The 12,217-nt window shown below is 35.1% G+C and overlaps 1 protein-coding gene across 1 annotated transcript in view; it reads left to right on the top strand.

Annotated features, from left to right (window-relative positions):
- Positions 1 to 12,217, top strand: part of LOC132148959 (corticotropin-releasing factor receptor 1-like) — a 137,150-nt gene that overhangs the window by 24,988 nt on the left and 99,945 nt on the right. The window contains exon 2 of the mRNA XM_059557792.1: positions 11,019 to 11,106. Within this exon, the coding sequence (XP_059413775.1) occupies positions 11,019 to 11,106 (88 nt within the window). The remainder of the gene's footprint in view (positions 1 to 11,018; positions 11,107 to 12,217) is intronic.

The raw sequence follows: 12,217 nt of genomic DNA, 5'->3' as shown, positions 1-12,217 counted from the left end.
AGAAACAGTCAGTGTGTTTTCACTCTAATAAGGGATGTGTCTATTTGCCTTCAAGCCCTTTAGTGTGAACACTTCTGCCTCTTTATCTCTAAGTTTCATGAATCATGAGCTTAGAATTGGGTAACGACGGTAAATAAATGTCTTTATTAAAGTTAATAGAATTGTGAATAATCTCTACCAGCATTTTAAACAATCAAAGTTTTGATTAAATTTAATGTTATTATTATTTAAAAAATTTTTGTTGTTGTTGTTGTTGTTGTTGTTTTTTGTATCAGGAATGTAAAAATTATTTGAAAAAAACCTATAAATTAAATCAGCTGTTGGTAGGGATGCTGTCTTGGCATGTGATTGTGTGAGTTAAGCCTTGTTTCACTCATACACTCTGCCAAATCACTCAATGATCCACTACATATACTCAGTTTGTTCTGCTGTCAAGCTCCAAAATGACACAAAAGCACCATTAAAGTGTAGTGGAAATGACATGCTGCCTATTTTCCAATTCCACTGTTGCCACATTATGAACTTAAGAGTGAGGAGGAAGTGATCCGAGGTGTGCAGTGTAGTAACCAGTACATGAGCAGTGAAGCAGTGTAAATAAGGTCCAGTTGGTTGCCTGATTTGTGAGTAGCAGTAGTTGAAACTCGGGTGAGCTCAAAAGAGGCAAGCAGAGTGCGGAAGTCCGCAGATAGAGGTTTATCTAGGTGGATGTTGAAATCTCCAAGCATAACTTGGTGAGTACCATCCTCAGGAATGGTTTAGAGCAGCACATCTAATTCATCCAAAAAGTTACCTAGTGGTCCTGGGGGTTGATAGACAACAACAAAATGTATTTTAAGATGGTAGGTAACAGTTACTGAATGAGATTCAAAGGAGCTGTTGAATCCCAAAGATGGTCAAGGATAAAATTCCCAATCATTAGAGATGAGCAGACCAGTACCTCCACCTCTTCCAGTCAAACGGCGGGAGTGGGAAAATGAGAAATGATTGGAGAGTGCTGCAGGTGTAGCAGTGTCCTCTGGTTTGATCCAGGTCTCTGTCAGGGCCATGAGATTAAGCTTTGAATGACTAATAATAGAAGTAATGAAATCGGCTTTGTTTACAGCAGACTGGCAATTCCAGAGACCAATAGAAAAAGAAAGTTGTGTACTAGCAGACATAGGCAAAGTGTGCAGGTTGTTGAGATTGTGCTGCCTGTGTGATGCGTGGTTTGAGAGTGGTAGTGTTAGTAGGGATCTGGAAAACATAGTAAGAATTAGAATCATTAGAAAACAGTGCACCTCTAGTTTTCTCTCCCTCTACCTTAAAGCAGCACAACATGGCCTCGCCCCCTTTGGTGCGGATTACACATTACCAACACTCCTGCCAGAGAACCGCTGCCAGTCTACTTAGCTGACCTTAAAGAACTGAGCACCTAATATAATATCTAATTTCAGACAACTGTAAAACAGGGTCAGCACACTTCTTACGTTTGTTATCGTTACTGTTAAATGAATAGAATATCCAGGGCCTGAAATTCAAATGAGTCAGATCGGTGAGATGGTTTTGCATAATGTGTTCTATTAAACCTCTGCACTAAAATATTTGCTTTATTAGTAGTCATTTTAATATTGCATTGAGATGGGAATAGATGCCTTCTTAGTGTTTGTGGTTATTTGCACATAAGGTTTACTGGAAAGACACTCTAACAAACAATACCATGATACTGACAGCATCTGAAATGTAAATTCTTTTATGTAACGTATTGACAGCATTAGAGAGATACATATCTTCTGAAGACTAGAGAAACTTCGGGAGCTGAGTTTAATGATTCCATAGCAGGACTCATTTATCAGAAAATAATGGCAAACTTTTAGTTTATAAAATACATATTTTCTTTATTAATTTTATTAAAATACATAGTTATTTATTAATGAAATATAGATGAGAGATACTAAAATACAGGTAGCTACGACACAATAAAGTAATACGCAAAAAAGCATTGCAAATACAATGGGCCCTATTTTAACGATCTAAACTCAAAGTGTAAAGCGCATGGCAAATCCACCAAATCCGCTATTTTAACGCCGGAAAAACGGTCCGTGCGCCGGGGCACATTTTAAGAATGGTTTGTCCCTATTCTCTTAATAAGTAATGGCCGTAACGTTCAAAAAACCAAACAGAGTGTCATCTCCCATTCCTTTTAAGAGCGAGATGGGCTCGCGCCATGGCGGATCACTATTTACATGGCGGAATTTATTGGCGGAAAACCTGAACGCTTCTGAAGTGAAGAAACCGATCAGGAAGTTAAAGCGCGAGAGCAGATCATCTACGGGACAATCAGGAATCCACCAAAGCTTCCCGAGGTGAAGAAGGCGTGGGATGAAATAGCAGTCATTGTGTCCTCATCTTTTGGCATCAGATGAACGGCTTTACAATGCCGAAAAAGGTACAGTGATGTCAGAAGACGAAAATATTTTTTTTTTTCTCTTGAATATAACATTCTAAGAACTTCAAATGAATTGTTTGTATCTGTAAGTCTCTAATGTTGTTTATTTGTAAAATGTTTTGCATTTAAGATACTGTCAAATATACAGTATTTCAGAGTCTTTTCAAATATATGAAAATGTAAATTATGTACTAGAACTGAACTTTACATAATTTACATCAATACTAATTAAATCACATGTGCTAATTTTAAGGGCTTTTGCCTCCTCTGAATAATTGGAAAGATTAGAATGATATTGCAGCTGAACAATTTTGCAAAAGATCTGTTGCTACTATCCCAACCCAAAAGTCTAAACTCAATTGTAACCTCTTTTTAAGATTTTTTTTAATTAGCTTCGTGAATGGATATCTAATTTTTATTCATATCTACAGTAGTTTCATACCAAATGTACACTATAGTGGTGGCACAGAAGTGCTTTTGAGGTGATATTTATGTATCTTTACATGGACTGTTCAGTGTTACTCAGAGGTGGGATAAAGTTATGATAACTGATGATACTTTGATACTAGGTGAGTCAGAGCAGGAAATTTTGGCTAGCTTATATGCAGCACTGCGTCTTTACACAGAATTTTGGGCAAGCACAGAGCAGCCTTAACAAATGTGGGAACCTTGGAAGAGCAAAAAACATAAAATCATAGTGTTCTCATTAGCAGTGCCAGGGTTTGCCAGTAAGATTTTATACAACAGTTAGTTTCATTGTAACCTTGGAGCCCTGGAACAAACGTACAGTACAAAAAGTTTGGGATCAGTAATATATTATTATTATTATTATTTTAAATATTAATTGGATATTTCACCCCCAAAATTAAAATTTTGTCATGGTTTACTCAACATCAAATTGTTCCAGACCTGTATGAATTTTTTTCTTCTGCTGTTCATAAATGAAGACCAACAAATGGGGACCAACAACTCTTTGGCGACACAGGAAGAGTTCAGATGCAAAAGCCTCTAAGTGCCATTTGAACATTTCTTCTAAACTTAACATTTTTATCAGGCTCCTGTGTGTAGATTCAGTAATTTCAATGTAATGGTAATGAATAGGTTCTTTTCATTGCCATTAAAGTGAAGAAAAAAAAAGAACATAAACGTAGGAGCCTGAGAGATACTGTATGCTAATTTTAGAAGAAAAATTCAGACAGCACTTAAAGGATTTTGTATCTGAACTCTTCACATATTCTTCAAAATATCTTCTTTTATGATCAGCAGAAGAAGAAGAAAAAATTACGAAGGTCTGAAACAACTTGAGGGTGAGAAAATAATGAATGACTTGTCATTTTAAGGTGTCTCATTTAAGAAATCTCTTATGCTCACCAAGGCTGCATTTATTTGATCAAATACACAGTAAAAACAGTAATATTGTGAAACATTATTACACTTTTTAAATAAATGTTTTCTATTTTAATATATTTTAAAATGTAATTTATTCCTGTTATGCAGAGCTGTATTTTCAGCATTATTACTCCAGTCTTCAGTGTCACATCCTCCAGAAATCAGTGTAATATGCTGATTTTCTGCTCAAGAAACATTTCTTATTATCAATGTTAAAAACAGTTAAAAGTTACTTAATATTTTTGCAGAAACAGTGTTATTATATATATATATATATATATATATATATATATATATATATATATATATATATATATATATATATATATATATATATATATATATATATATTTTTATAATCAGGATTCTTAGATGAATAGAATGTCAAAAGAACAGCATTTATCTGAAATAGAAATCTTTCTGTAACATTTCAAATATCTTTACTGTCACTTTTAAACAGTTTTTTTGTTTTCTCTTTGCATTACAAAGCCTCTGTAACATTTCAGTTTTGTTGTGAATTGCATCCATTTTTATAAACAAAATATTTAGTTCTCTAACCAGGCTTTTGCAAACATGGATTGAGTCAAATAGCCTTCACCACATGTGACCTAGCCTGGTTATTGGTTCCTAGAAAGGCTTTGGCTTAATGCACACAACAGCACAACTGGACCTTTCCTCTCCAGCTGCGCCTTCAGTCTGTCGGATTTAATCCGAAAAAGTTCAACATCAAAAGCAACTGGAGGGTGGAAATAGAGAGAGAAGAAAAAGTGCAGGAAAAGATGGCAAGACAGTATCAAAAGGAAAGAGGCAGATATTGTTCCTTGTAAAATTCGGCTTTTTTATCCTCTCGGACTAAATAAGATGTTTGATTCTCTGCCTAAAATAGACCTTCCTCAGAGAATCATGCAGGCAATGCTGGATAGAATTCGATCTGCTCTAACCTGCTCAACAATGGCTTCTAAGGAGCCAGACTTACACCTTGTCTTCACCGGATGCAACAGTTGTCGTGCCGCCCCGCACCACACCGCACTGGACGCAATAAAGCGACCATTGAAAATAATTCATAAATAAGTCATAAATAGAACACAGCAGCAGTTTAATGTTGGGAAATGTGTTGCGCCACAACTGCATCCAGTGTAGTCAGCCTAATAGGTTCTATTGTATTTTGTCACTTCTTTCACATACGGTGTAGACACGGTGTTACAGAGTTCTGCTAGAATACATATCAGCGCTAGGGGTGGGAGTTAATATTGCATTTCCTTTACATCCTATTTGCAAGTCACAATGGGAAAGATGGAAAACAATAGCTAAGCTCTTAGGTACAATAAATTTACCAAAATGCCATCTTTCATATATCATTGCCTCATAAAATAGTTTATATACTGTGCCAAAGCATACAAGGAATTCCGTCACATCTCATTCCTGTTTTAACCAAGCGTCTAACAGCTTAGTCATTCCCAAGGTATACCCCAGAGAGTGCTGTATTTTAGGATGTTCCAGAGGTTTCAGATTTCCTGTGTTAAACCTAGAAAAACAGTAATTATGACTTAAATCTGCTGTCATTAGTTTTAACTAACTCTTTAAGGAAAGAAAGTAAATTGGACATGTAAGCTTAGTCAATTTGTCATATGACTTGTAGATGATATTTCATGCTTGATAATGAAATTCTACCACACAAAGACTTCAATTGATGCTGACCTTTGTAATTTAGATTGTATATGCAAATAATTTGCTGTAAGGTCTTATTTGGGGGAAAGATTATTGTCCAAATACAAGAACAGTTTAAACGTGATGATATCCAGTATAATGAGTTAAAATTCTGGTCAGAGAAGGGTACCTGAGCCTTATTCATGGTGAGTTGGTGGTAAATATGTTTTAGGCAGTTATAAAGCATGCATTTATTCTATTCAGGTGGTCTTCTGATCATAGATCCTGACCCAGTATTTTTCAGGAGATTGAAGCCTATGCCTCTTCAAGTAATGGCTGTTAAGTATCATCTAATTACCTCATGGTGTTATATATTCCCTCAGCTATCAGTTTATTTCAGATAGCTGCAGAGCTTTTTATCCCATGAGGCCCATTTTCCCAGTGCCCCATTGCATTCATTCTTGATTTGTTAAATGACCTGGGTTTCTGCTATAGCTTTCTTGCTCCTCTATGGCAGTTAGTAGTCTTTCCACATCCACCATTCTTCAGGGACTGGCCCTGTACATGTGTGATAGGGGAGCTCTTGGTTTGGCTTGGCAGCAGGGTGTTCCTTCAAGGCCAATCTGAAGAGTTCCTTAAGAGAGACAGAACCAGGCAAAATGAGGTAAAGGCTCTAAGGTTGGAGAGAGCGGCGTTTATTTGAAATGTGTGGTGGGATTTTGTAGCCACACATATACAGCATCTAGGAAAGTGAAAAAAAAGAAACAAAAAGTAAAGAAAGTGACATGACATAGAGCCAAGTATGGTGACCCATACTCAGAATTTTTGCTCTACATTTAACCCATCCAAAGTGCACACACACAGCAGTGAGCACACACCCAGAGCAGTGGGCAGCGATTTATGCTGCGGCACCCAGGGGTTCAGTGCCTTGCTCAAGAGCACCTAAGTCTTGGTATTGCTGGCCCGAGACTCGAACCTACAACCCTAGGGTTAGGAGTCAAACCTTCTAACCACTAGGCCACGACTTCCCCACGGTAAGGTATACTTGGACAACAATAGTTCATTTTCTTGGCCTGGTGGCTTTTCATTAGGTCTGTTCTACCCAGTCTCTTAAGAGGAGTATCAGAGAATTGTTTAAGGGCCTCAAGAGTCTGGGGGTATTTTGATAATGAACAGTAATGTGAGTATTGTACTGTTCTTACTTTTAAAGGAGATCAAAGATCTTTAAGTATTTGGTTTTGTGAGCAAGACCAAAAATCAAAAAGCACTGTTGTTGGAAAGATAAGTTTAGACCTGCATGAATGAATTTGCTGGTTGAGGTCTGTTCCTTCTGGCTGGTGCGAGTTCATCAAGGAAACAAATATTGTCAATGTGGTGAAACTGGTTGAACAATGAAGTCTTTTTTTTTTTGAACAAAGATATTAAATAAAGTGCAGATTGATGAGTTTTGAGATGCTGTATGTAAATAAGTCAATATCTCTTTGCTTTTATTGTTTTATGTCATAGCTTGCATTCTGGGTAACACTTTAATATAGTGACCAATTCTCACCATTAACTAGTTACTTATTGGCATTCCTATTGGTGTTGGGCGATTTGGTAATTTTTCATATCGTCATATCATCAGCCTGTGAAATTGCCGGTACACGATATTATCGTGCATGGGTTGGTGGTGGCAAGAGAGAGACTCTCTGCAGCTGTTTCATATATATATTCGGAAAACTACATCGTTATTAGGACTGCACGCCCTGACAGAAGAATCTAAACGACATCAGTCTAAACGGTCAGCAAAATTTAGTCAAAAGTAAATCAAAAGTAGATTTACTAGTTTAACACTAAATATTGGACATAAACAAAGAAGTTAGTATTTAAAACGGGTAATTTCATTAGGAGTAAAGTAAAATTAAACTCGGGACCACACCCCACATGCCGCCACAGAAACAAGAATGAGATGCGTTCTAACATAACTGTGGCATTAAACTCAGTTAGTGAGGGCTCGGTTAAAATAGTGCACATATACAGGCCATTTAGATTACTTTTTTAAGTGCAATGAGGTACCTTATATCAGCAGACAATGTACCTCTTTGTGGAGACTTCACCCGTAGGGTTGCCACCTTTAGCAAGGCAAAATAAGGGACACCCACTCATGACAACCCCACTAATCAACCAAAAACTTTTTTTCTACCTTTTCAAATTTCAAATCACATCAGAAAAGCATTTATTTTCAGTGAAAATTAAGTAAATAATCAAAATGTTGAAAATACAGTATTGGGTAGGGTTAGGATAGGAGTAGGGAGGGCTTTATTTTTCAAAATAAGGTGGCATCCATTTATTAATTTGAATTAAGATTATAATTTACACTCAATAAATTATTGCACACTGTTTTATAATGTACTAGAATACTGAGGTGCAGATAATTGCTACTATTTGCAATAAGTAGTATAAATAGCAGAAAGTCCTGCTATTTTAACAGTGTAAATAGCATCTAATTGCTATTTACACTTATTGTAAATAGCCTCTATTGCTATTTACACTTAGTGCAAATAGCCGCTGCCAAAACAAAACAAAAAAACACACAAAGGAAACAAATAATCATAGCTCTATTATTTATAATTATTAATTATTATTAGTCTTTTTTTGGACAGTTCTGCAGCTGTTACCAGGATGGGATGGATTTGTATAATTTTTTTATTCATTTGCTTATATTAGGACTATATTATTATGTTATTATTTGTCCCATTTTTGTCTAAATAATTTAGCACTTTTTAACTTTTTAAAATGCCAAATGACATATGATTATTTATTATGTATATATTTATGATAAATTCATAAATAGTGTATAACATATAAATAGGCCTATAATCTATTAATTAATATGGCTAATAATGCCTAAAAATATAATAATTATGTCTACTAAGCTCTGATAATGTATGAAATATATTAACAGACTGTACAAATTTAATATGTATATTTAATATTAAAAATTGTAATATTTTATATATATATATATATATATATATATATATATATATATATATATATATATATATATATGCATCTTTGCAGGAAGTTAGTGAGTCATTTGTTTGAATAAGTTCATACAAGTGCATCACATGAACTGAATTAATCAGATTTCTAGATGCTTCATTATGACAGACTGTTACTGGACAAGTTACACTATTACATTGAGCTTAACTGCTGTCAGGCTACTGAAAAATTTAGTTAAATTAGTAGCGTCACTACTTTTAGTTATTTACTCCCCTGCTGGTCATGTTAGCTCAAAGCTCTCTAGCTGTTTGTCAAACTTTTGTATGCGTACAATATGGGTTGAAGCCCTCATGGTTAATCCTGTCCAGCACATGGGTTATACAATGGCCCTCCAGTGTTGGTGACTGAGGGTGATGAAGTGAAACTGTTCCAAGTGACAGGAAAGTCTGAAGGCACAACTGTCCCTCGACACAAAACCAGCCTTTGGTGCCTTTGTGGAACAAGCCAGCCTGGATGAAGTCTGTGAAAGAGACAGCAAAGGGTTGGGAGAGGTGGAAAGAAAATAGCATGAGCGTTTGGGATGTTTCTGGAAAGACCTGAGGAAAAGGCAATTCAAAGCTTCAAGAAGATTACTGGTGAGTGAGCCAGCAGCCGAGCAGCAAGAGGAGTGTTAGTCTGTCAGCTCATAAAACACACCAGGGGCAGTATTTCTTCCTTTTTTCCCTCCTCAACCATGCTGTTTGTCTCCCGCTAGCTTGAGTATGTGCTGCAGACGGTCTTTAGAGCTGTCAACACTGAGCTCTTTAAACCTGTCCTCGTGTGGTGGAGGTCAGGGACCAGTAGACAGCAGGCTGTTCACCTCACACCACTGGGCACTTTCAGTCATTTTTGTACAGCTAGTAAAAATTTTAGCACTTAGCTGAAAGACCTCACTCTGGGTGACAATGCTGCTTTCCTTTGATATAATGCGTCCAGTGCTTCCATGGTGGTGGTATAAATTTTCATGTTTTCATTATGGTGTGTGAAAGGATCATCAAGCAGGCCCTGAAAGCTTTTAGAGCTCATGTGTATATGTGAGGCCTTTGCAAACTTTATGACTGAAGGCCTCTAGACTTCTGAGAATGGAAGTGCAGTGTGTTGGATTCAGTCATAGACTGCTGTCCATGTCTATTTTAGGAAGCTGATATAATTTCATTCATTCCTATTCTTTCCTAGACACCTCTGTATCCAAGGCTATGAATTAGAGACAGCCTACTTATGCAATCGCATAACAGCAAATCAAGCACAGGCAGAACCTCTCCATCACTCTTACTTTTCAAATAGCCATTAGTCTTAAAGCTGTGGTTTAGTAAAACATGTGTTATTAATTTGCTTGAAAAAATATATAAAATGCATTTAGTTTGGTTAGAGGGAATCATTTAGTCAGTGTGATATTAGGGCACAAAGATCACACTTGTGATTTTTTTCCCCCTTGTTTCCTGAATATGAATGTTCATGTAGCATTGAGTGCTACATTGTTTATGAGAATGAGAACTATCTCTTTGAGTAAATTGTAGTGAAATATAAAACTGAATTACATATATTTAGCACATAAATACAGTAAACAAACTGCTACAGTTTAGTCTGACTTTGGAAAAACTCTCTGGTCTGAGACTAAAGAGAATTCACATTACAATTTTAATAAAAACAAACAGACAAATTACTGTTTAAGCTTGTCTGAAATGTGAAATTTTAGTGCATTTAAACCTACAATTAGTGCAGGGCAGTAAATTTTATTCTATATTTATCATAAAAAAGTTAATGATAGTCTTGATGATAAAACTGCTTTTATTTGAAGAAATTATGACAGAAATATATTATTATTGAAAAAAAGTACCTCTCTAAGTAATAAGAATAACAACAAAATGCAGTTGTTTGTTTATTTGTTTCATATATTCAGGATTTTCCCCTTGCTTTATGAAGTATACAAGATCTGTTGTGAAGCACCTTTTTTGAAAAAAAAAAGGAAAGAAATTAATGTAATGCAAAATTTATTTTACATTTTTCTTAAATGTTTAATGTTTTATCAATTAATTTCATAATTTTTAATTATTTATTTATTTGCTTAGTGTCTGTTTGTTTGTAACTTAAAACACAGAATCCAGAAAAAAATCAACTGGAAACACAGAATTTGGGAAGTAATACTAAGTAATCACAATTCTGGGAAGTAATCTAATTTCATAGAGCCCTAAATTAAAATATTTTTTCTGTAGACTTTACTTGTAATCAAGCAAGTTATATTTACATAAATGTAAGGTTTTACAGGTAACCAATAAACCAGCAGGAAAGTAAAGTTTGATAACCCTGAAAAACAACTCAAATTTCAGTCTGCTCCACACTACATACTGTACTAGTGTATGACTTCAGAAGCACAACCATGTGGTGGCAGGCAGACCTGCATTAGGATGAGACAGATGTTGACCTGCTTTACTTTTCTATTGTATGCTGTCTCTTGCTGGATGTCCAGATGGACGCTAAAGCCACACTTTTGTTTTCCATCTACAAATTTCCCTTCTTTGTACCACCGTTGCAGGTGTTCACCATCTGGATTACACTAATCTCCAGGGCAACAGCTGACCTGACCTGCGAAGCTCTGCTCCTGCTCTCCTTGAATCCTACAGGTAAGTCTCCATAACTGATCTGAAACCAATTTTGCTTTGTCGTATATAAGAGTTTAGATTTGGTTTGGGAAGCATGGTCATACTGTAGATCAAATGCGTGACTTAATGGGCTCTGATGTTAATGGTCTCCCGTTTAAGGGATTGATAAAGTGTCATGGCGCCTGATGGGATTTGTGGTTAAGCTGCATATCACCAGTATATCTGAAAAAGGATTCCGTTGACCTTGAGGACCTTTACTGAACACATTTACTGGTGGAGATGGGCATAAATACATGAAAATGTTTTTAAAATAAAAATACAAAATACTGTGTGGAAAAAAATTATTTAAATAGAAATACAGTATTTTGTATTTTGAAAATACAGAAAATACATGTGAAATTGGCCATCCAATGCAGGTATCCCTATAGACTGAAATATATGGGAACCTACATTACTCTAGAGAAAAACAAGCAACAAACAAACAAATACACATTTCTATGTGTACAACTGAGAAACAATTTGTACAATTTGATGTATACAACTTAATTTTACATAGATGTTCCCTTCCCCTACCCTGTAGGAAATAAAAAACTACCAAAAAGCATATTTATTTAATGTTACATTTGTTTTGTTTATAAAGTTTATTCAAATGACAAAGTTGATCTAAAATTTCAATTTTACAATTTGAATTTATTTAGATAGCATTTAACACTATTTGCTCAAAGGTCACAATCTTTTTTTTTTTTACCAGATTTTATTAATGTGACACATTTTTCATTAAGCACCAAGCACTTGTCTAAAAGTTAAAATGCTTACATTTACAAAATGAGCATGCAAGAACAAAAATAATGAATAATGTTCCATTTTTAATTCAAACATTAAATAAAATAAAATAAAATGTTTAATGTATTTAAACAAACAGACCAACAACAACAACAAAAAACATATAATAAAGCATTATTTAATTTAGTGTTATATGTTATTATATTCATATGGTTTGTTCTAATGTCACAAATCATAAGTTTACTGCATTTTACACGATAATTTTTTTTTTATAATTGTGTGGGTTTGAAAGGTGTACTCAAAACATTTTCACATGCATCCTCCAAAATCAGTTTATATGTAAAAAAAA

The sequence above is a fragment of the Carassius carassius genome, chromosome 9 (assembly GCF_963082965.1).
Source record: "Carassius carassius chromosome 9, fCarCar2.1, whole genome shotgun sequence".
Lineage (NCBI taxonomy): Eukaryota > Metazoa > Chordata > Actinopteri > Cypriniformes > Cyprinidae > Carassius > Carassius carassius.
This window is presented reverse-complemented; position numbering and strand designations above follow the sequence as displayed.